The 23,153-nt window shown below is 41.3% G+C and overlaps 1 protein-coding gene across 1 annotated transcript in view; it reads left to right on the forward strand.

Moving 5' to 3' along the window:
• Nucleotides 1-212: 212 nt before the first annotated feature.
• arhgap32a (Rho GTPase activating protein 32a) overlaps nucleotides 213-23,153 on the forward strand; it is a 33,904-nt gene continuing 10,963 nt past the window's right edge. The window contains exons 1-12 of the mRNA XM_015006828.2: nucleotides 213-480; nucleotides 12,438-12,551; nucleotides 13,415-13,520; nucleotides 14,939-15,030; nucleotides 15,307-15,391; nucleotides 18,271-18,357; nucleotides 18,461-18,598; nucleotides 19,354-19,446; nucleotides 21,179-21,301; nucleotides 21,419-21,496; nucleotides 22,342-22,423; nucleotides 22,536-22,685. Coding sequence (XP_014862314.2) covers nucleotides 12,463-12,551; nucleotides 13,415-13,520; nucleotides 14,939-15,030; nucleotides 15,307-15,391; nucleotides 18,271-18,357; nucleotides 18,461-18,598; nucleotides 19,354-19,446; nucleotides 21,179-21,301; nucleotides 21,419-21,496; nucleotides 22,342-22,423; nucleotides 22,536-22,685 — 1,123 coding nt within the window. The 5' untranslated portion in view covers nucleotides 213-480; nucleotides 12,438-12,462. The remainder of the gene's footprint in view (nucleotides 481-12,437; nucleotides 12,552-13,414; nucleotides 13,521-14,938; nucleotides 15,031-15,306; nucleotides 15,392-18,270; nucleotides 18,358-18,460; nucleotides 18,599-19,353; nucleotides 19,447-21,178; nucleotides 21,302-21,418; nucleotides 21,497-22,341; nucleotides 22,424-22,535; nucleotides 22,686-23,153) is intronic.

A 23,153-nucleotide genomic window follows, 5' to 3' on the forward strand; every position in this document is an offset into this window, starting at 1 on the left:
CCTGCCTGCAAACCCTCACGCCTACATCAAATCTGGGTCCCTGGTTTGGGGAGAAGAGGAGGAGGAAGAGGAAGGGGTAGAGAGAGCGAAAAAAAAAGGTCTGGGAACCCCTGAGGCTCAAACAGGCGCGAGCACGAATCCAGTTTCAGCAGTGCGCGCTCCCGACACCCGGACTCTCACTCACCCCCTCTCTCTCTCTCTCTCTCTCTGTCTCTCTCTCTCACTCTGTCTTCCAGCCACGGAATCACTCGCCAGCCTCTCTTTTGTAGAGCGAGATGCCGCACCTGGTCGCGGGCTTTCCTGCCAACACCATCTACCTCAGATGATCAGCCGTGGCCTGTCTTTGAGTGACCGAGCGTCCGGGCTGCGTGGGTCTGCAGTGCGATGCGATGCTGGCTGGCAGAATGCTTCCTAACCGAGGAGCCGAGCACCGAGCAGCATAGAGGAGGCGGCGGAGAAGAGCAGCGCGCGCAGTCGCAGGTAAGTTTACCGCCGGATGATCCCGTCGCCTCGAGCGGACAGGTGAACCCTCCTCGCGCTGTTCCCAACGCGCGACCACCACCGGCTGCTGCCCATTAAATCGATTAGTTCACGCCGAAGCTGTGAAATAATCGATTATCATAGTCTCTCTCTCTTCGCCTCTCTCCCTCTTTGCGTGTGTGTCTGTGTGTGTGCGTGTGTGTGTGTGTGTGTGTGTGTGTGTGCGCGCGCGCGCTGTTAATGCGCCTGGTATCCGCCAGGCCCAACAGGTCATAGTACACCGCCGGTAAACTTTTCCCATTGGTCATTTAGTGCGCATTATGTTGCATCAGAGGTTATAAAAAAAAACAGACTGTAGTTTATCTGTACGGTGTGCTGTCTGGTCAGGAAATGATGAGTCTGCCGTAATGCTTAGCAACAGGCCTGCAACAAGTGCGAGATGTATTCAACATTTTATTATGTCATGTGATTAAAATGTCGGCTGTAACGACCGTGGTTGAACTCTCCCGGTCATCCAGGAAATGACAATTATTGCCGGCTGAAGTCACAGAAAGCGAGCTAAGCTGGCGGCTTAAACCAACTGTTTTTGCGATTTTATGTGATCCTTGATGTTTAAAGTATAGTGTAATTTAATCAGTCTTGAAAGTTTTTATTTTACTTATAAAGGTATACAGTTTCCTTAAAAGGGCGGTATTCTGTATTTTACAAGCACAGAGTGCCATTTTATAGTGCAATCAAGAAAACTTGTTACCTTCAGTTGTTGTAAAAATGCTGTATCTCTCAAACATGACTAAAAAGAAATTTGACACCTTGAAATTTGGCCTCTGCCTCTTTAAGAAGCTCTTGTTCTTTGAAACTTCCCTTCAGTACTTCATCACAACTCTCTCTGTTAAGCCTTTAACACCTTTCTTAGCAGATTGAGAAGTAGTTCCTATGATTAGCTCTGCAGGTGGACAGTTGCACTGTTTGCTTATTGCTGCTGACACTAGTCTGAAGGAGCTGAGTGGGGCTCCTTCAGACTATTGTCAGACTCAGAGAGAGAGATGTGCTCTTTGAGACAAACTCGACTTGGAGAAAAGGCGGTGCTTTGTGAGAGCAAGTATTTAGGCACCCATGAATGGTTGACATGGGAGATTTAAGGATTTCTCAAACAGGATTTCGAAGTTTCACTCCAGGTTCGTTTTTGACGAGGGAGTAACATCATAACATGACATAAAGCTCAAAAAAGTCGATTATACTTAATACCATCTCTTTAAAGTCTGACCTAATTGAGATTTGTTTTTTCAAAGCACAGAAAAAAATGTCAATGCGTTAGTAGAGGTAATAGAGTTGAATCCAACAGATAATGTATTTTCTCAGTAAACTCTTAACAAGGTTTATCAAAGTACATTTTGATGGTTGATGGGTTTCTCTTGAAATGCATGTAGGGGTCAGTTTAAATGTGATAGTGACTGATGGTATTTGAAAGGTCCTCAAATCAAATTGTGTTTATGTCCCTCGTACAGGATGGGGTCGACTCTGGCAACAATCAAAAGTGCTTAAATATAAGGCCGTAAAAGAAAAAAGAGCTTGTTGACCGAGCCAGTAAAGCATAATATAATTTCTCAACGTGTGACACGATAATTGAGTAGAGCACTGTCATATGAGCAGATAAGTTAGCAAAAGAATTTTTGAGAAAATAAAATCATTTTTCCAGCATATTTAGACCAAAAGATGTGAGGATCCCTCATACTACTCACAAACAATAAGACTTTTTGGCATGCTTCGGGATATGGAGCAGCTTATTTGTTGTTAAAACAATAACATAAAGAAATTAAGTTTATGTTTTTGGAATACATTGGTAAAGTAAAATGCTTCAGATATAGGAGACCAAACCACTTGGAGAGGATTATTGAGAAATTGTCACATTTCTTGATAGCTAAGATGCAGGGGGACTTGTGTTCAAAAAGAAACCTTGGTGTGTAGTCAGCAATGTCTCTCCTATAGTCTTCATCCAGTCTCCATGGTAACCAACTTCTGTGTTGGACGATTGTTGGGCACTCTTACCGTTTCTGGTTATAACTCAGCGATGGCTGATGCATCAGACCCGGCGCTACAAGTCATTGTTATTTTATAAAAGCATTCTTTCTCTCTGGCTTTTTAGACCAAACGACTCAGGGATTCCTGATAATCCCTGTTCTTAAAATATATTTTGAACTTTTTGGGAGGCATTGAAAACTTTTTAGAGTAATGTCATTTCTTTGCCATCTGTTTGTGGCATTTTAACACAGTGAAAGCAATTGATTAACAACAACTCAGCTGCAGACTATTAAGTTAAGTAAAACTGCATTCTGAGGAAGATGGGGAGCAGCGACTGCAACTTCATAGAACGAGTTTCCATGGCAAAGGAGCTGCATCTAAGCTTTCATACAGCATCAGCAAGTGAATTCAGTGGTGTAAAGCGTGTCCCTCATGGTCTCTGCAGTGGTGTAAAGGTTTTCTTTGTAGAAATTACAGTTCTCTGTTTGGCAATCTATTGGAGAAGTTCGGGTTTATAATGTCTGATTGATTAGGGTTTAGACTTTATCTATTAGTTACAGTGAGAGGAAGTCTTAATGTTGCAGCATTTGAACAATTCCCTACTTCCAGCTCTTTGGGAACAACTTGTAGATGGGCTTAAAAACTGAAGTTTTTTTTATGAACAAAGCAAGTTGTTGCCCATAGTTTTAGGTTAATATTGATTTACATTTTTCTCCACTTTGGTCTTCAATTGAGAACTGACAGAAAATAATCTATTCTTATGTCTAATAGTCACAGTTATATTTAAGAAAATACTTGAAGAGAGATGTAGCTTCTTTTTAAAGAACGCATTGGACAACCACCTAGAAAACTAAAACTTTACAGCAGTTTAAGGATTAAATACTATTAAGTTTTCTGAACAAAATGTTCAGAATTTCAATGTTCTTCAGATGAGGTAGAGCCAACCTTTATGTTTGTGTCACAGAAGAAATAGAGCATTGTTGAGTCAACACCTCTGTGTAGTATCTTAAACTGAACAAACGTCTCCAAGCTCGTACTCTCCGGTTGTCTGTGGATTAAGTTGCTGCTTGTCTGTCGTATTTCTGAGAATAAACATTGCCCTCCCTAAAATATTTTTCTTGCAAAATGAGATTTTCTCCCATTCACTATTTGTGGTACGCCATTGGCTTATTTTTAGCACGAGGAGATTTGTGCCTTGTGGCAAGGTTTGGATTGTCTTTGTGAGTGACAGACTGGATTGTTGATTAAATGTTTGGATCAGCGTCGGCCTGCTGTTCACCCCCCTGTTACTCCGCTCCATCCGCCCATCCTGGCCTTCATCAGGGATCGCTCACTAAGAGATTTGAGCCGTGACATCTCCTCTGTGCGGGATGAAATAATCTCAGTCTGGCAGATTCCGAGAAGATTAGAGAATCAAATTGACTTCCAGCCGCCAACCAGTTCAACTCCTTCCCTCTGAGAGGTGACATGAGTCACAAAGCATCGGGTAGCACATGGTCAATTGGGAGGCGGCGGGCTGAAACCTGCAGTGTGGTGACAGTGGCAGCGCCTCGGGCAGACAGGCTGATGATGTGTCAGAGCATCTGGTCAAAAGTTCCTCGGAGGCTTTCATTTGTCTCCTTCGTCTTCGCTCTGGAAGAGCGTCAAGTCACGATGGATGGGAGATGAGTTACTATGGCAACCGTAGAGCTTTTTTTTTTTTTACCCCTTCTGCATTTACAGCTTCTGTTGACTGCAATCAGAATGAGAGCCTGAAACCAACTTTCTCCACACCGACGCCTGTCTTTCTTTGGTACTAACAAGAGAGTCAAAGTGCGTCGAAGATCTCGTGACTAAATTCCATAAACTGGGAATTTAGCCTCCCTTCGGCTTGATGTTTTCACTCTGACAGTTTCCATTTGCGTTGTTTCAAGTCACTGGAAACCTGATACAGCCAGTCTGACCAACAACAAATGGCAAAGAAACTGAAGCTAAGGAGCTAAAAGACGACCAGCCTCGAGGAAACCAAACGTTTGTGTCCTGTCAATGTCTGGTCTGGGTTTTGGAGATCCATGAAGTCTACACACATTACCTGACGATGATCTGGTTTGATCGTCAACAATGTCTTTATAGTTTCAGAGAGTCAGAAAACCTCCTTTAACAGCTGTCAAATAGAATGTAGACATTTTCTACATTCTATTAAGAGTCTAATGTAAAGAAATGTAATTACCTGACTCAAGCAAATATTTACCAGAAGGAGATTCTTCTACTTTACTTTGTAGAGTTATTTTACTTTCATCAAATCATCACAATTTGTCCTTTTGTAGGGACAAAAAGTACTTGGGGCAGTTCTCACTTTTTCAAGGTGCTTTATAAATACAGCTGGTTAGGCTATTTTGTAAAAGTCCACTCACAAAACAGAGACTAGAACTAAAATAAATGGAAAATATGATAAAAAGTTTTTAGATTATGATATTGAGCTAAATTAACATTGTTATAACCATTTGTCTCTATGATTCAGAAAAAAAATGCAACTAAAATAAACAAATTTGGTATGATGGAATGAAGTGGTTTGTACTGGAATTAATTAGAGACGAAATGACATCGGTGTAAAATGAGGTTACAAAAGTAGAAGGAGCAAATTTCCTGAGACCTGATATTCGGCATAGCTAATAACGTACTGTTGTAACTAGAGGTGTGCCGATCGATCGCCCACCGATCATAATCGGCCGATTTCCGTGAAAAAGTGTATGACCGATGATTGCCGATCACGGTCTCTTGTTGCCGATCACACAAACCGATCACCACCTGCATCTCATTTCGCAGCCTGCCTGTGCAGCTGGTCTCCTCTTTCCTTCACACTGCGCAAACGCGCAGCAACAAATCCAAAGCGATGTGGAACTATGACGCACTGAGTGAATGGGGAAGTTTGTGTGTTGCGGCTTAAAATTGAAGCACGTGGGGTGAAGCACTTCAAAATGCATCAACACGACGAATCTAATATGGCATAAAAACAATGCCATACTTGACAGAGTTTGGCTACATCGAGGCTCATTGCAGTAAAAAAGAGACATGGAGGATCAGATAGCAGGTAAAGCAGCGCACAGCTACAAATACTCACCCGGATTAGCATGACGGTCAGAAAGCTAAACAAAATTATTTAAGTCTTCGAGCTGCGATGTAAGACGCTGGTTCTGCTCTCGCTGTTGAACCGCTGCTACGCTACAGGTAGTAATATTTCACAGACGGAGCTTCGCTTCTGCTCCACCTGGTAGTGACTCTCACACCGAACCTCTGCTTAAAGCTGCAGCATCTAACTTAAAAAAAAAATTATTGACGTATTAAAACTTTCGCTGTCCTAACATGAGACAGATAATCTCTGAAAAAATAATCGATCTCCTCTGCCTCCTCCCTGTTCTGCATAATTACTCCGCTCAGTCAGAAACAGCCAATCAGAACTAGCAGTAACCAGCTAGCCGCCATGCTATCAGGAAGTTTTCATTCAGTAACTCAGGATTGTTTATTGTAATGGATCCTGTATTTGCCTTTGAATGTTAAGTTTTATACTTGAATTTTTTGGCAATGTTGAGAGGTTTTATTTTGACTCTTTGCATTATTTAACCTCTTCAGAGCCTGCATATGTTTTCAGTCTGTTAAAGATAGTATTACCGATTAGGGATGTGCCGATCAGGGTTTTTCCTGCCGATACCGATACCGATCACCCATGAGGGCCGATACACCGATACCGATCACCGATACCGATCACATAATTATTATTATTTTTTTTATCATAAACACTACCAGTTACATTATGTGGAAAAAGGAACCATGAATTCACCTTAATTTAGACAAAAACTTGTTTTTAATAACTTTTTTCAAGAAGAAAACTAAACAAAACAGGCATTGTGCAAATTGTACTGCTATTGATAATACTATCTTTAACAGACTGATAACATATGAAGGCTCTGAAGAGGTTAAATAATGCAAAGAGCCAAAATAAAACCTCTCAACATTGCCAGAAAATTCAAGTATAAAACTTAACATTCAAAGGCAAAAACAGGTTCCATACAATAAACAATCCAGAGTTACTGAATGAAAACTTCCTGATAGCATGGCGGCTAGCTGGTTACTGCTAGCTCTGAGTGGCTGTTTCTGACTGAGCGGAGTAATTATGCAGATCAGGGAGGAGATTGATTTTTTTTTTTAGAGATTATCTGTCTCATGTTTGGACAGCGAAAGTTTTAATACGTATGTAAAATCTATTTTTTAAGTTAGATGCTGCAGCTTTAAGCAGAGGTTCGGTGTGAGAGTCAGTACCAGGTGGAGCAGAAGCGAAGCTCCGTCTGTGAAATATTACTACCTGTAGCGTAGCAACGGTTCAACAGCGAGAGCAGAACCAGCGTCTTACATCGCAGCTCGAAGACTTAAATAATTTTGCGGGTTATTTGTTTAGCTTTCTGACCGTCATGCTAATCCGGGTGATTGTTTGTAGCTGTGCACTGCTTTACCTGCTGTCTGATCCTCCATATGTCTTTTTTACTGCAGTGAGCCTCGATGTAGCCAAACTCCGTCAAGTATGGCATTGTTTTTATGTCGTATTAGCTTCTTCCCCATTCACTCAGTACGTTATAGTTACACATCGCTTAGGATTTGTTGCTGCGCGTTTGCGCAGTGAAGGAAAGAGGAGACCAGCTGCACAGGCAGGCTGCGAAATGAGATGATCGGTATCGGCAACAAGAGCCAATGATCGCCGATCACCGATCATGCACTTTTTCACGAAAATCGGCCCGATTATGATCGGTGACCGATCGATCGGCACACCTCTATTACCGATAGCAGTACAATTTGCACAATGCCTGGTTTGTTTTGTTCTTGAAAAAAGTTATTAAAAACAAGTTTTATATCTAAATTAAGGTGAATTCATGGTTCCTTTTTCCACATAATGTAACCGGTAGTACTTATGATTAAGTCACATTTTTCTCTCATTAATTCAGTTTGCTAGCATTAAGTTTAGGTTGTGTGGACAATAGTAATAAAATAGTTTAAAAAATAGCACCTTTGTTCTTGTTGTGAACGCTCAGTTCACAAAGCAGTGTTGAGTGTGTGAGAACTGAGTGGTGGTGCAAATTCTTTTCACACATTTTCAATAAAACTAAAACTATTTTCTTTAAAAAATGTCATTTTTTTAACACAAACAATTTACTGATTAGCACGAGAAACTAAAACTAAACTAGGAGTTTGCACTTGGTCTAAAGCTAAACGTCTAGTTAGTTACATAATGGCAGAATGTGATAATATTGAAATAAGAATCATATCTGTGAAGCTGGTTATATTTGCAGACATTGCATTTACTCTTGAAACAGAACCCTGGAAGTTGGTATTATCCTCCATTTTCAATTGCAAGTTCCCAGATTAAATTTGACGGCTTTACCTAAAACGTCCACTTAACTCCGGAATTTTTTTCATTAGGTTTCAAAGTTTTTGATCACTTTTCAAAGTCCAAACTCCATAAATACTGCATACATTTACAAGAATTCAAATTCAAAAAATACTTTATTGATCCAAAGAGAAATGAAATAAATATTTAATAAATGGTGGGGATATGTGCAACATAGCTTTCCCTCTATGACCCGCCCCCTCATTTCATTTTTTAAATGAAGGACTTGTGACTGACAGACTTGTGACCAAATTTTACCTGGGAAAAAAATTAAATTCACCCAGTCATTTTCTTGTCAACATGTCTGCTGATGCCGGTCCCACAGACAGCGTGCAGGATTGTGCGCGCCGCTCCATTTTACTCGCAAAAACGCCATGTAGGCCATCAGATACCAGGCGACATCCTTTGTGCTCGCCGCTCCGGTCTCCTGAGATCAGAGCTGCACCTCCCCATTAATTGTGACAGATAAAGGGGGCCTCTTTATTCATACATCCAGAATAGTACGTTTGATACTTTGGAGATGAATGACGACGGAGAAGCTGTGGAAGCAGCACTGCTGCTTGATTCGGTGTGACTTCAATGTTTCTAGAAGAAAATCCACAGGAAAATAAAAAAATATGTTGCTTTGACAGGTTTGAGACATATTTATATATTCATTTTCTCACCTATAATACACCAAAAGGTGGTACGCTGATGAAGATCACTCATCATCATGTCTCTTCACAGCCTTTCGAGTTTGTAGTGTACGCTATTTGGAGCATTTCTAAATTGGTCCACTGTTACGGTATTTGGGCTAAAAGAAGTGATTGCTTTGGTGATCACTTCTTTCGTCAGATTTTCTAAGGTTTTCCAGACGAAAAAAAAAGTGCAAGTCTTTTATGATGCAGGTGCATATGCGAGCTCGTCCGCTCTGCTGTGTGCAGGACAACATGTTCCTCCACTCAAACAGACTCTGTCTGATGAGCTATAATCAGCAAGGTCAGGTACCATTGTATGCGCAGAAAACCCTTTTTTTTTACATGGAAAGAATTCAGCTGATTGAAAAGTCTTTACCCCATTAGCAACCCACAACCTTAACATTGTTTTTGGGTTACTTGTGTGGCTCTAATAATGCATAATTGTAAAGTAGAAAGTAAACGATGCACGCTGTTCACAGTCTTGCGCAGATAAAACTGTAAATTAGGGGACAAACAGCATCATGTTGACCAAGGAACACAAAACACAGATGAAGGATAAATTTGGGCTTGAATCAAAACAATATCTCAAGGTCTGAATGTCTCTCAGAGTACTGTGTAAATCTCTTCATCTAAAAACGGAAATAGTATGGCACAGTGCCAGACCTAATCCTCAACTGAGCAAGAGGAGCCAAATAATTCAATTGGGCGTAATTCAGTTTATTTTTATAGCGCCAGTTCACAACACATACCATCTCGAGGCACTTTGTGAAATAAAAGTCATGTGACCAGATCCACGGTGAAGTAGAAAAGATCCTAAGCTATGGATGGGGCTATGATTAGTTGTGCCCTCTACAGATCTGCTCACTATAGATGAGTGGCAAGAACTAAACTGTTGTTTACAGAAAGCCTTAAGAGGACCTACTTGTGTGTTCCTTCATGTTGGGGACATGTGAGATAGTATTCTGTGGACAGAGCCGGTGGAGACAATGGTGTGTACATCCCAACTCACACCAGTTTCACAAGAAACCCTGGCAGTGGCTGTAGAAGTTTTGAGGTGGTGACCCAGAACATAAAGAAAAGGCTACAATAAAATGACTTGGTTAGTTATTGGACCTGGACCTCAATCTAATTTTTGACAGAACTTTTAGTACCTAGATGTGGAAAGGTGTTAAAGGAGAAATACCCAAAGAAACTTTTTGCTGTGATTGCAGTGAAAGAAGACCTTAAGTAAAGATTGACTCTGTACTGGCCTGGTTTAAAACTAGTCTCATGTCGCTAATCGCTTTGCTTCGTACAGAAGGTCTAGACCCTCAGCTATTGAGAAATAATTGGTAGCTGGAGGCAATCGCTAACATTTGGTCCTGATATATGTACAAGTTGAGTGCGCTGTAAACAACCAACCCCACTACGAAATAAGAAGTCCTAAACTAAACGACTCAATATTTGGAGGTGTGGCCAACACATATTTAACGGCTCTGTTTACTTCCTCCACTGTCATTGCTAAAACTGCAATCATGGCAGACTTCAAATCTAATTCATCACTGTTCAAAGCTCTTTCTGTTCGCTGATTGGCCGGGTTGAAATTCATCCGGAGAAATCGAGGTCCATAGGAGAAATTTCAGATGCAGCACTGAAGGGAAATGAGAATTAAGTGGAAACTTAACTAGGTCAAAACAAATGCCCCCGCCAACACTTTTCATATTTCTATTTATGACACAATTTGAAATCTACTGTAAACATCCTCTTTGTGTTGGGCTGTCACATCAAATCCCATCAAAATACACAAACGTTTGTGGCTACAACGTGACAAAACACTGTTCCAAGACACTGTCCGGTCATATAAGAAGACTATAGATGTTGGATCCAAGTGACCGTTGCATAACATAACTTTATGTAATGTGGTCTCTGGATCGCTGCTATCTGTGTAATGCACTTTTTGCCCTTCGGCAAGGTTGAGTTGAGACACAGTGCGAGACGAGGATGGAGCCGAGTTGGACCTGCTCAGTATTCCTGTCGGCCTGTTGGCATTCTGCTGACTAAAGAAGCTTTATGGAAGTCCAGAACCAGCAGTGGATAACCGAGCTGGAGGGGCTGCTGGGAAACTGCTACTACGGCACAAGCGTTCAGTGGACTCTAGTTAACGTACCTGTTGGACCAGACATGTTGTGGTTGATCAGCAGAACCCTTTACACATGATGGTGACCCATCTCTCTGCTACCTGAGCTGCAGTGGTGGGAGCTTTGGGAAGGGCCTGTTTTTGTCCGTGAGACGTTGTTTACCGATAAACACCCTCATAATTCCAGAAGCACGTTATGGGAAAATTGAGGGAGAGCCAGGTTTGCTTCATCAGGACATTCCTAGTGTTTTCATTACTGAACTGAGGGTAAGCAGTAGAAGCAGGCATATGAATGAAAAACAAAAGGTTTTTACTGGGACTGGAGAACAAAACTGACATAAATTAAAAAGGTTTAAAGTGTAATCCTATCTAAATACTGATATTTTACCAATTCCATGGCAGTGGATAAAAAACAGTAATTGTTTGATGTAAAATTAAAAAATTATTTATGAAGCTGAATGAAACAGGCTGTTATGTCTACATCTAGTTTGCGTTTGGACGGACGATATGAGCCAGTGTTGTGTTTTAGCTTAACCAAAACTTTATTCATCTTCCTCTGCATTACAGTACGGGATAATACCAACACAGGCAACTCAATACTGTTAGGGTGTTTTAGGGCTATTGTAGATAGAAAAAAAGGGTACGTTTCCTCTGAAAAACTCAAAAATGTTGAGATTAATCTCAGAAATTTTCTAGGAATTCTCTTGGAAATTTCTGAGTTTGAAAAGTCAAATTTTGCTAGAGAAAAATCTGAAATTTACTAGAAAAACTTGCAAATTTATATATATATATATATATATATATATATAGTTTTGGAAAATTTCAGAGATTAATCTCAAAATTTCTAAGTTTTTTTTGGCGCAAATTTACAGTTTTGTACTATACAAACACAGAACTGCACTGCATAGAATAAGCCTTATACGCCATCTGAGAGTGTCTTCTTTGGCAGGTTGTCAACACATTCTAATATTTTATTATCTTATGTCATAATTAGGCACATTTAATCGAGATGTACGGTTAAAACGTATTTGGATGACGGTTTCTGTTTTTTTTACATCTGTTGGATCTCTGAACATTGGAGCACGACAAGTTGCTTTTTAAGATTGTTTCAGCCTACTTTGTGTTGACAAACAGTTTCTACCTGAGTGATTTTTTGATTCTCCAGGCGTAGCAGTAATCAGCCTGGGCGTGGCTGATGAAATTAAACCCCCCAATATGTAAATCACCATTAATTTATGATTAAACAAGGAGGCAAATATTTCATTGGGATTCCTTATCTTTGCTAACAAATAAAATTACCATCTGAAAACCGATGTTTGTATTCACCCAAGTTATCTTTGTCGTGACCAAATATCAAAAACAGAAGGAATCTGTTTTTTGGGAAATACATTTTCACAGCAGTGGAATTTAAAAAGTAAAGGGGAAATCTCTGGCTGCCGGGAAAAACCTGCCGTTTCCTTGGAGAGCGCGAGAGTCGCTTCTCAACCGAAATCTGTCAGATCTAGGAGGAAACAGAAGCTGAAATCCATCCTGCGAACTCACAGCCTGACACGTTTTGGTCGCCGTGGCAGCCCGCGGCACTCTGGCATGATGTCATCCCAGATTACAGCCGGGGTGGATGGCGGCCTCGAGTGGGTTAACGTCTGGTGGCTCCGCAGCTTCGGACCCTCCTACCCTCCCGCCGTGACTTTCTCTCCTTCTCTCTCCTCCCACTCACGTTTCTCTACAGCGGGCTGTTGCAGCAGGGCGGCATCATGGAGGCTGGATGCGTGGTTGCCGCGGTGATTGAGAATGCTGCCTCAGGACCCCGGGGAGAACCAGGAAGTAGTGACGTCCTTGAGGGGTGAGTTACTCTTATTTATTTATTTTTTTGTGTTTCCCTGGCTTCGTGTGTCTGCTCACCTGGATGATGATGAAAAGACCAGATAGCGTGTGGCGTGCTGCTTTAAAGGAACATGGGAATTTTGAATTTGAGATGAATAAAACCAGAAGTGAGGCTTTAAAAAAAATGACCCAGTTATCAGAGTAAAGCAGAGAGACAAACTATCCCTTTTTCAACCTCCATCAGTTTCAGACTCCACTAATTTGTTGCGCTCGCTCATGTAATTTTGGAGCACATAAACGTCGATGTTTGTTTGCCACATTTCCAGGTTCGATCAGGCTGAATCTGTAAGACTCCCAAACTCCCTGTGGCCTTTGTTGCTTATCAAAGTTTGCCTGAATGGGCCTCACCCTCCACTCCTCAATACATTGAATCACATTTCAAGTGAAGGTTTTGTGAAGCTCTCCCTGTGGGTGGATTGTCTTTATGCCTCACTGAACACGTGAGCTTTGGAGTGCAAATAAAACAACCACTGGATCAGGGTTCATTTTTTTCCCCTCTCTACTAAAGCAGAAACTGCTGATATTTTCTAAACTGATCTCAGTAATTGTTCATAGTTACAGCTAACATAAATAATAAATGTGTATTTTCTTGGTGACAGCTTCAGTACGACATGTTTTCTGTTTTTTTTTTTGTTTTTTTTGAGGCATGCTGGTGCAATGTCATGATTCCAGCTCAAGCCACTCCAGTGATTCTCCCTCACTTGCTCCCTCTGGTGGATGAAAATTAAACAAAATATATCGAGAGGCCTCATTTTCATAACAATAGTTCAGCTTCTGTTCTGTTTCCAACCTTGTTTTTTTTTTTCTTTACCTCTTGCACAGTGACCCGACCCCACCTGCTGACCTCGACAAAAACGATGCCTTACCTCAAGCTACCAACATTAATCCTCCAGAGGAGAAGCAGCCACAGGAGACATCCACTGCCGCGGTACATGCCTACACACACACACACACACACACACACACACACACACACACACACACACACACACACACACACACGCGCACGCACACACACACACACACACACACACACATATATATTTATAAATAAGCACACACATGGCACTGACTCATAGCTGATGCAAGAGAATACACAAAACCCATCAGACATGTTGTCCTTCCTCCATGAGGATGCTCTGCTCTGCTTCTTTAGTTGACTCACACTTTAATGTCGCCTCAACAGATCACAAGGTCTCAGTTGACGACTTTAAATTCATCCTGGTCTTCTGCAAATTAAAAAAATGGTCAAAACTACACATACAGCCTCAAATACAGTCATACGTCCAATTAATATTTGCTAAAATTTGAGTAAGTAAAGGGATAAGGGATAAGGCCATCACCAGGCGATGTGTTCTTAGGTTTGAAAGACTTATGTTGCATTCACACCAGCCATGTTTCATCAAACTCTAGTCCATGTGTTTTGATTGTACAGTTTGTTTGGGGAGGTGTGAATTTGCAGTCAAACAAAAACAAAGTGAACTCTGGTCCACCTAAAAACCTCGCTCTGGGTTTGATTAAAGTGAACTCTGGTGCTATTCTGATGCAAATGTGGAGGCAAGCAGACCAGAGACCGCTCCAAAAGCAGGAACCAGACTATGGTGTAGGGCATTCTGGGTAAATAGAACCAAGACAAATGCAAGAATCTAATGCTTACGGGACAAATGGCTCTTCGTGTTTTGCCAAAGACAAAAGAGAAAACCTACAATCTGACTCCACTGCATTTCTGTTTGCATTTCTTGAAAAAGGACGTTACGCTCGTGTCTTCTTCTGACATGTTGTTTCTCTCAGTGGTTCTTGGTGCAGCGCCACCACAGGCAAAGAGAGGAACAAGTTTCTCAATTAGTTTGGATCGTTTGACACAGTGCATCGTAAAATCAAACCACGCCAGCTCGTGTAGTTACTAGTGCAAATATCTTAGTACTCCTGAAATAAGACAAAACCGATAAGTAACTTTTCTGCAAGAAGTAGGGGCTTCTTTTATGTCAATCATTTCTTAATATTGATAAACAATGACTAGTTTCAGTGACTGATTATTTCACTCGTAAGAAGAAATGTTTTACTTTTGTTGAATTATTAACTTAAGCTCCTACATCTTGCTGATAATTTACTTGTATTGTAGTTTTGTAGTTTCTCTAAGGTATTCAGATATTTTCACTACAAAGTAGACAAAAATACGTGGTGAGACTCTGTTTTTTCACAATATGTAATCCACTGAGGAAAAATGATATAACTCCTATTTTAAAAGCCGTCAGAGGCAGGAATGTGCTTCCATTACACATTCCAACGTCATAAACTATCGGTTTCTCCATCACCGACCCCGTTAATGCTTTCTGCTCTTGGCAGGTGAAGAGTGATGACATCACAGAACACCAGGCCGAGCCCCTCCTGCGCTCCTGCGTCAGCACGGCGAGTATGAAGGTCAAGAACATGAAAAAGTAGGTGCTCTCAGTGACGCTGCCGCCGCTTTTAGGGGCCGCTTCACTGGCCTGAATATAAGGCTCCTTATTCAGGCCAGTGAAGCGAAGGGGGAGCCTGTGTTCCAGCGCTGGGCGCCTCTCACGCCGACCAGCCGGTCTGAATCTTAAACGGCGCTCTGTCTCTCGCCGCACAAGCCTGACCTCTCCCTTCCTCTTTCTCTTTGTTTCCGCTCCTCATCGCAGCGTCGGTGTGTCTTGAATGTTAATGAGTAGCCGCTCTTCTGTGTGTTCTAGGCTAACGTTCCCCAGAGGTCACTTCCCCAGATTGGCAGAGTGTGCCCATTTCCACTATGAGACTGTCGATTTTGGCAACGTTCAGGTGAGCTCTAAAAATACTTTGCAGAGAGTTATTAGCTTTCATAACTGTGCACTTGGCCGGCGTTCAGCTGCTATATTTGCTGCTGTCTCAGACTGCGCTGCTGCACTTTTGGCATAACCAATAACCTTGTTTGTGTTTTCTGGACAATCACTGTAGCAGTTTTCCCTCGTATTCTTGACGTGCCATGTTTGCATCTGTTCACAGACGATATTCTGCACTTACTACACTTATTTTTGTTCAGCTTCTACAGGCAGGTTGCCTAAACTTGGATTTGCTTAGTGCTGCCACCTTCAGACTCATTTATTAGCTGTCAGCATGAACTTAATGCTGGTCCTGGAAATGAACATTTATTGTCAAATAGCACAAATGAACGATTATCATTGGAGAATGGCAGGAAATTGTTTTTCACCTTGCAGGATGCAGACAGCAAGTTGATTCTTAACAAGGAGTTTCGTTTTCCGCATAGACAACGTAGGTTACATTATTTTATGCTTTACCTGCTTCTTGATCTTTTACAAAAAAGCAGTTTTTCTCGATATTGATGAGTTGAAACATAAAGGTTCCTCTTTTTAACTTGATATGTCATTTAGGACTGAACTGCATGAACTCAAATCAATCTGAAGACACATTTCGACTAGTTTTGTCCTGAGTGGACATTGTTCTGAATACCCTGACTCTAGCTTAGCATTTCCAAACTTATCATTTTTTGGTGATTTCCACCTTCATTCTCGGCTGCTCTTACCTTTCTCTCTTGCTCTTTCTTGTACTTTTTCAGTTTTTGTTTCGAGATCATTTTGAAGTAATGTAATGGCATAATAATGCAATAAGACCTTCTCGAAAACTTTGTTATCTTAAATATCCAAACAAAACACCTGAAACAACAAATGAAATGGAAACTGTCCTTCAAAAACGTGGAGCTATCTGAGCCCAACACACCAGACTGAAGACTTTCCATTGTTTGGTAGAGAGGAGAGAGAGATACAAGAAAGACGATCAATAATGCAGATGGAAATTACTGAGCTTATTTCTATTCATCATGCGATTAATTAATTAATTAATTAATTAATTAATTAATTAATTAATTAATTAATTGATTTATTGCGTCAGGCTTAGTGATGTGCAGAAGTAAGCATTTAGCCAGTTGTAGTTGCAGAACTACAACTCTCGTAGTTCTGCTTGATCGCCTGCAGAGGGCGTCAGACGTTTCTGCACAGCTGGGAGCCGCTGCTTTAGCTTAGCACAAAGCATCCTGAGCGGTGCATGTGATGCACATGGCGGCGCCGACCCCCTGCACGGCCGCATCAGTGAGCAACGCTATGGCTGGCTGAGCATTGATCTGAGACGCTTTCGCTCTGTTTGGCTGAACGTTTTGTGTCTTCATCATTAAATGTGCAGAAAAACAGTGTGAGCAAAAGCAGAAACGTCCTTTTTGAGGCGACACTGACGCTGAAGGCAGAGCTGCATACATGCAGATTCAGACGCTTCCGCCGGACGCCCCGGGTGCGTTTGATTCGGTTTGGGAGACGAGTCTCTGTTCTGTGTTCTCGGATCACGCCATAAGCCGCAGAGTCTTAACGACAAAGACGGAAAGCAGAGGTCGAGTCTTGGGTGTGATGCCTGCAGAGCAGCAGACATCCTCCATCTGCATCCCGACAGATTCGTCTGCAGATTAGGAAGTCTCATCTGTCTCATGTTGCTATGTGACGGATGAGCATCTGTGTCCGTGTGTCCCAGATGAACCCGTTTACAGGCGAACCTCCTTTTGTCACGAGAGAGAGAGAACGGTTGAAAGAGAGGAACAGGGGGGAGGGTGATGGAGTACAGGAGAGGCAGGAGGAAAAGGAGGAGGAGGGGGGGAAGAAGGAGGCAGGGAGCAGAGGGAAAGCATCAGCGTCTCGTTTTCTCTGCTTTCTGTAGCTCACCGGTGCTGGTTGCTCTGCAAATAAGCTTCTCGCGTGCAACGTTGTTGTTGTTGTTGGGACGAGAAACGGGCGAGTCAGGAGAACCTTTAAACCCTTCTGCTCTCAGCCTAGATTTGGCTATTTCTTTTCTTTTTTTTTTATTGTTTGCTTTGAGGAGCTCGCTGTGGTCCCACACACAAAGAGGAAGCTCTTACTTCATCCGCTGTCGGACATCTGAGATGCTCTAGCAGGAGGTAACCTGAACGAGGCCCGTGACGTGACGGTGGGTTAGTTGTTTGACGTGGGGCATATTTCTGGGGAAAAATGGTGGAGATGCTTTTTACTTAGAGAGAGAGTGCGGGAGAAAAAAAGCTGCATTGTTGCCTAATGTTTTCATAATTTCTCTGTATTTCTCTAAATCTGCCCTCTTCTCTCTCCCATCACTGGACCACTGACCTTTTCAGCCTCTCCACAGCTTAATTAGCTTTGTAGTTTGGACTAGGGTAAAAAAAAAAGGAAAGCGTTGCGATGAACTGCGTTTTGACCGTAATGACTCACTCAACAACAAATTTCTCTTCATCGGTTTGGTTTGCCGTAACTAGGTCGCTGCATGTTGTGTAACAGTGTATCTGGACGGGTTGCTAACAGTTATAAATAACCAAAACTTCCTCAGCACGGAGGCCTCTGAAGTCAATTCTCCATTTACGTCTTTGGTCTCTTTAAGGGTTGATTTCCTATCATCTATAATTTCGCAGAAGAAAAAAAAGGAAATCTGCTAAACATTTAAAACTGCAGGATGAAACGCCTGGCATTCAATGTAAGTGGTAAATCCAGTATTAATATGGGACACGATGCACTTTTAGTAGCCCAGTCCCAAAAACAGAGAGGGGTTTTGTATCATACTCATCTATTATTTATGCTCCATCCTCAATCCAAGCTCCTCTGTGTCTCCTTCCTCCTGTTTGTCTCCCTGTGCAGTTGGCCTTGGCAGAGGGGCAAAGCGAGGGACCGAAGCCCGGTCTGGACTCCAAAGAACTCGTCTTTCTCGTCCAGATCACTTGCCAGGTAACATTACTTGAATATCCGAGTGGTGCTCTGGCTTCTCCCAAAAGCAGCAGGCGCTTTCGCTTCAGTTTGGTCCTGATTTGCTTTGCGTCGTCCCCGTCAGGCTCGAAACTGGCTGGTGAAAAGATCCTACGAGGATTTCCGAGTGCTGGACAAACACCTGCACCTGTGCATCTACGACCGCCGTTACTCCCAACTCACCGAACTGCCACGCTACGACACCTTAGAGGACACTGTTGAGGTATCGTCTCCACATTCATGAAAGCATTTATGCACCTTTGAAACTTTTTCCTCCATTTAGATATAATCTCCATTTTTTTATGTATTTATTTTAGAAGAGTTGTAGAGATTCACTGCTGATATTTTTTGGGCATTACTTTCTTCAGCAGACACATCTACCAGTCCAAAGCGTATTCAATGGCCTAGTCCAAATTCAACTTTTGAATTATTATTTTTTACCTTCATTTAACCAGGATTGAGATAAAAAACAAAAACAAGTGAGTCCTCTTGGAGTCCAAGAGGCAGCACCAACCATTACATTTGTTTGCATAATAATCCTAATGCCATGCAAATAATTATTTAAAAAGACACAGTTTAACACTAAAACTGGTGTTCAAAGAAGCTGAACCTGACCGAGCCTGACTTATTTTGTAAAGAGGAAGGGAAAAAGTAGACCCTAATAAACTTTCAGCTGTCATTGTATTGAACAATTTTTTCTCTAAATATTGACCTATTTGGAAAAAAAAAAGAAGAAAAACTTGAAGACAGTGTATCATTTCCTTCCACTTCACAACAAAGCAATACTTTGTGTTAAATATTGATGAAAAACTTTGAAGTTTGTGGCTGTAACATTATAAAAACAAAGCAAAATACAAGAGCATGAATTCGTTTGCAGAAATTCTTGTACCTCTGCTGGCTTGTGTGACGTCATGTTTATTTTTGGAGCTTTATTGAGGTCTAGCTTTTTTATTTTATTTTATTTTTGTCTCCTTTCAGTCAGTCACCACAATGCTGACTAGCTACCTGTCACGCTTCTCTGCCATCGCGGACAACAAAATCAACTGTGGTCCTGTGTTAACATGGATGGAGGTAGGAGTTCTTTTTTATTGTGCTTTTCTGTTGTGATGATCTGAAACGCTAACATGACTGATGTTTATCTAAGGAACAGTCAGTAAAATGAGATTATGGTTGGAATATCGCAGATAAGATGAAGGAATTGTTATTCCCTGCTGGGAATCCTACACATCCGTGCCAAAGTACATCCTCCTACATTTTGCAGTGTAGCTCTTTTTTTTTCTAAATGTTGAGTCAAAGACTTAATTACTGCACTGGTTCATAAGGCAGGGAGTGTTTGCCTGAGTGTGAGAAGCAGACAGACAGCACTGGTGTCAAGAAAAAAAAAGAGGTGTGCAGCTTTTTCTGGCGACTTTCAAGTAGCAAGCTAATGATCGGTGACAGAAAGTGAAGCTTCTGTAGCAAATTTCAAGCACTGTGCAAATGTGTTCAGAGTTCAGTTGATCTTACTTATCTGACCGGTGGGGTTGGCTTTGTATTTACATGTTTGATTCTCATCTGAAGTTATTTTTGGAGTTGTATGTTTTTCATACTCTGAAGTTCCAAAAAGGAGCTGAATGACATTTTCCTGTATTTGTTTTAACAATCACAGCCACAGTGGTAAAGTTGTAGAGTATTTTGTGGATTTGAATGATTTTTAAAAAATATTTATTTATTTTTCTTTTGCCTTGGGCTTTTAGTACAACACACGACTTCAGTAAGTAAAAAAAAAATATTAGTACTGCAGATTATTTCTTATATCTTAGCCTGCTCCATCCATTCCTCAACACGTTTTTATATCAAGTCAAGTTTATTTTTATAGATTTAAGCAACAAGACAGGTTATGGTGATGAAAACATAACATATATAGTCCATAACATAAAGACAAGTGGTAAAAAGTTGCCACTTGAATTGAGTTAATCTATGCTCTAGTTATTATAAATCCACAGACAGGTTAAGCTTGTTGGGTTTTAGTCTAGTTTTGAAGGAACTCAGTGTGTCAGCAGTTTTGCAGTTTTCTGGAAGTTTGTTCCAGATTTGTGGCAAATAGAAGCTGAATGCTGCTTCTCCTCATTTGATTCTGGTTCTGGGGATGCAGAACCAGAACCTGAGGGGTCTGGAAGGTTGATACAACAACCATTCAGTGATTTATAAACTAACAACAGTATTTTATAGTCTATTCTCTGAGCTACAGGGAGCCAGTGTAGCGACTTTAAAACTGGTGTTATGTGGTCTATCTTCCTGGTTTTAGTCAGAACGTGAGCAGCAGCGTTCTGGATCACCTGCAGTTTTCTTATTGATTTTTGTAGGCAGAATGTGAGGACACTGTAATCAGTTAGATTTTATATGAGTTTCTCTTTGTTGTGACATTCGTCCTTTAATCCTGGAGATGTTCTTCAGGTGACAGAAGGCCGACTTTGTAACTGTCTTTATGCGTCTCTGAAGGTTCAGGTCTGAGTCCAGCAGCACCACTGGCAGCAAAGCAGATATCTGATTTCTAAAAACATAAGTAAAAAAAAAGTACATCCTTCTCGTTACACACAAACAGACAGAACATTGGGGCCAATTCACCTGCTCTACTTTCCACTGACATTAAAAACGCTGGAAGCTCAAGTGGAGGCAAAAACAAAACATTTTTAACTTTCCATTGTTCTCTGCTTCTCTTTCATCCGTCGTCTCATGATAAATCGTGACCAGCTCCCACTCCCTGCTCTGGCTTTTTGGGCGTAAGATGTGCCAACAGCATCTCTGCTGTCTTTATTTTTAGATCGACAACAAGGGCAACCATCTGCTGGTTTCTGAAGAAGCTTCGATCAACGTTCCCGCCATCGCTGCCGCCCACGTCACCAAACGGTACACGGCTCAGGCCACCGACGAGTTAACCTTCGAGGTAAGGAGACAGAGACATGCTCAGGCGTGGACCAGTCTGTCAGGTGTATGTTTTTTTTCTGCATATTTTTGCACTTAGTTTTGATGAGCGTCATAGAGAGAGCTCTTTCTGATCTAGGTCGGGGATATTGTGTCTGTCATCGACATGCCGCCTAAAGAAGACACGGGCTGGTGGAGAGGGAAGCATGGCTTCCAGGTAAACCTTCTGCTGTGGGAAAACACACAAAGTCCTAGAGTACCTTTGGTCTGGATTCTACTGGAAAAATCTTATTACACTTGAAATAAAACAAAACAAAATTATTTCTCAAAATAATATCCTCAAGTTTTCATAGATTATTAAAAAAAATTCCTGAAGCTAAACGAGTCTTGAAAAATGTATTGTATCGGCTTTTCAAAATCAAATGTAATTTTTGAAAAATAATAATAATTATATTTGTTAAAACTGTCATCATGTGATCATAGTACAATATGAGACAAAAAATGTGGTAAAAAATGTATTTCCTCTATCTCCTCCCGGCCATTTGCAGAAATCCAGAACCAATCACAACTCTTTTATTTATTCTTTTTATTTTATAAAGTGCAGCCTTAAAGATGCTTTCTAAAATAAAAGCCTCAATATTTCTTATCATGTTACCAATGGAAGTAAACTGAAAAATATAAAAGGGTTTATGTTGGTTTTTCAAAATAAAGCTTAAAAGAATACGCAAAAAAACATTTGATGTTGCAAAATTGGATCCAAACTGTTAGTATTTTAGCTTTTCTGAATCTGAAAAGAAAGTGAAAATTGATCGTGCTACTTTAAAAACAAACTTCATAGGTCGTCTTCAGAGACGGCAGTAAACCAGTGATGAGATCAGCACAGATCAGCTTAAAAAAGGTTTAGTTTAGTTGGGAAAGTTTGTTCAAACCTCAAAAGTTTGATTCAGTCATGAATATCATCAATGCTCAGTCTGAGGTTTTTCTTGACCTCATCGCCTCTCCCCACTCGTCACTCACTCCGTTTGTACCTCTTCGCTCTCTTCTCCACCTCTCCTCCTGCAGGTCGGGTTCTTCCCCTGCGACTGCGTGGAGCTGATAAACGAGAAGATCCCACCCAGCGTTCAAAACTCAGTGCCAAAGCCAGGTACTAGTCGGTGTGCGTTGGCACGTGGCCAGTTTTCAGAGACTCGCTCACCGGGATCCGAGTCAGGTTCCTTTGTAACGTGGCTCCCGTGTGTGTTTTCGTGCGCATTCAGTGTGCAAGAAGCACGGGAAGCTGGTGACCTTCCTGAGGTCGTTCATGAAGTCTCGGCCGCCGCCGCAGAAGCTGCGGCAGCGCGGGATCCTCAGGGAGCGAGTGTTTGGCTGCGACCTGGGGGAGCATCTCCACAACTCAGGACACGACGGTAGAATATCCCACATGCTTTAACTTAATAAAAACAGACTAATGCCAGGTTAGTCTAGTTTAGAACCTGTTTTTGAAATACTTTGTTGTTTCCGTATAAGCAAAATCATCCATGCTGAAACAAAAATGAAGTCGCTGAGTAAATTCTCAGCTACTGATTCAAGATCATCTTGTCTCACGTTAACATCATGAATCTCCAGATTTATTTAGCTCCATAATGTTCATATCAACCATTGTTCTAGTGCAAATATCATAGTATGATTGAAATAAGACTAAAGTAACTAACAAGTACATTTTTAACAAGATATAGGAGTTTGTTTGGAGTAAATAGTTCCTTAATATTGATGGGAAAATTGACAGATTATTTCACTAATAACATGGGAAAAAATGTCTTAAGAGTGAAATAATCTACCAGTGGAACTGGTTGTTTTCCCATCAATATTAACAAATAATTGACTTCAAACAAGCT

The sequence above is a fragment of the Poecilia mexicana genome, unplaced genomic scaffold, assembly GCF_051168715.1.
Source record: "Poecilia mexicana isolate PSO_F unplaced genomic scaffold, ASM5116871v1 scaffold_13, whole genome shotgun sequence".
Lineage (NCBI taxonomy): Eukaryota > Metazoa > Chordata > Actinopteri > Cyprinodontiformes > Poeciliidae > Poecilia > Poecilia mexicana.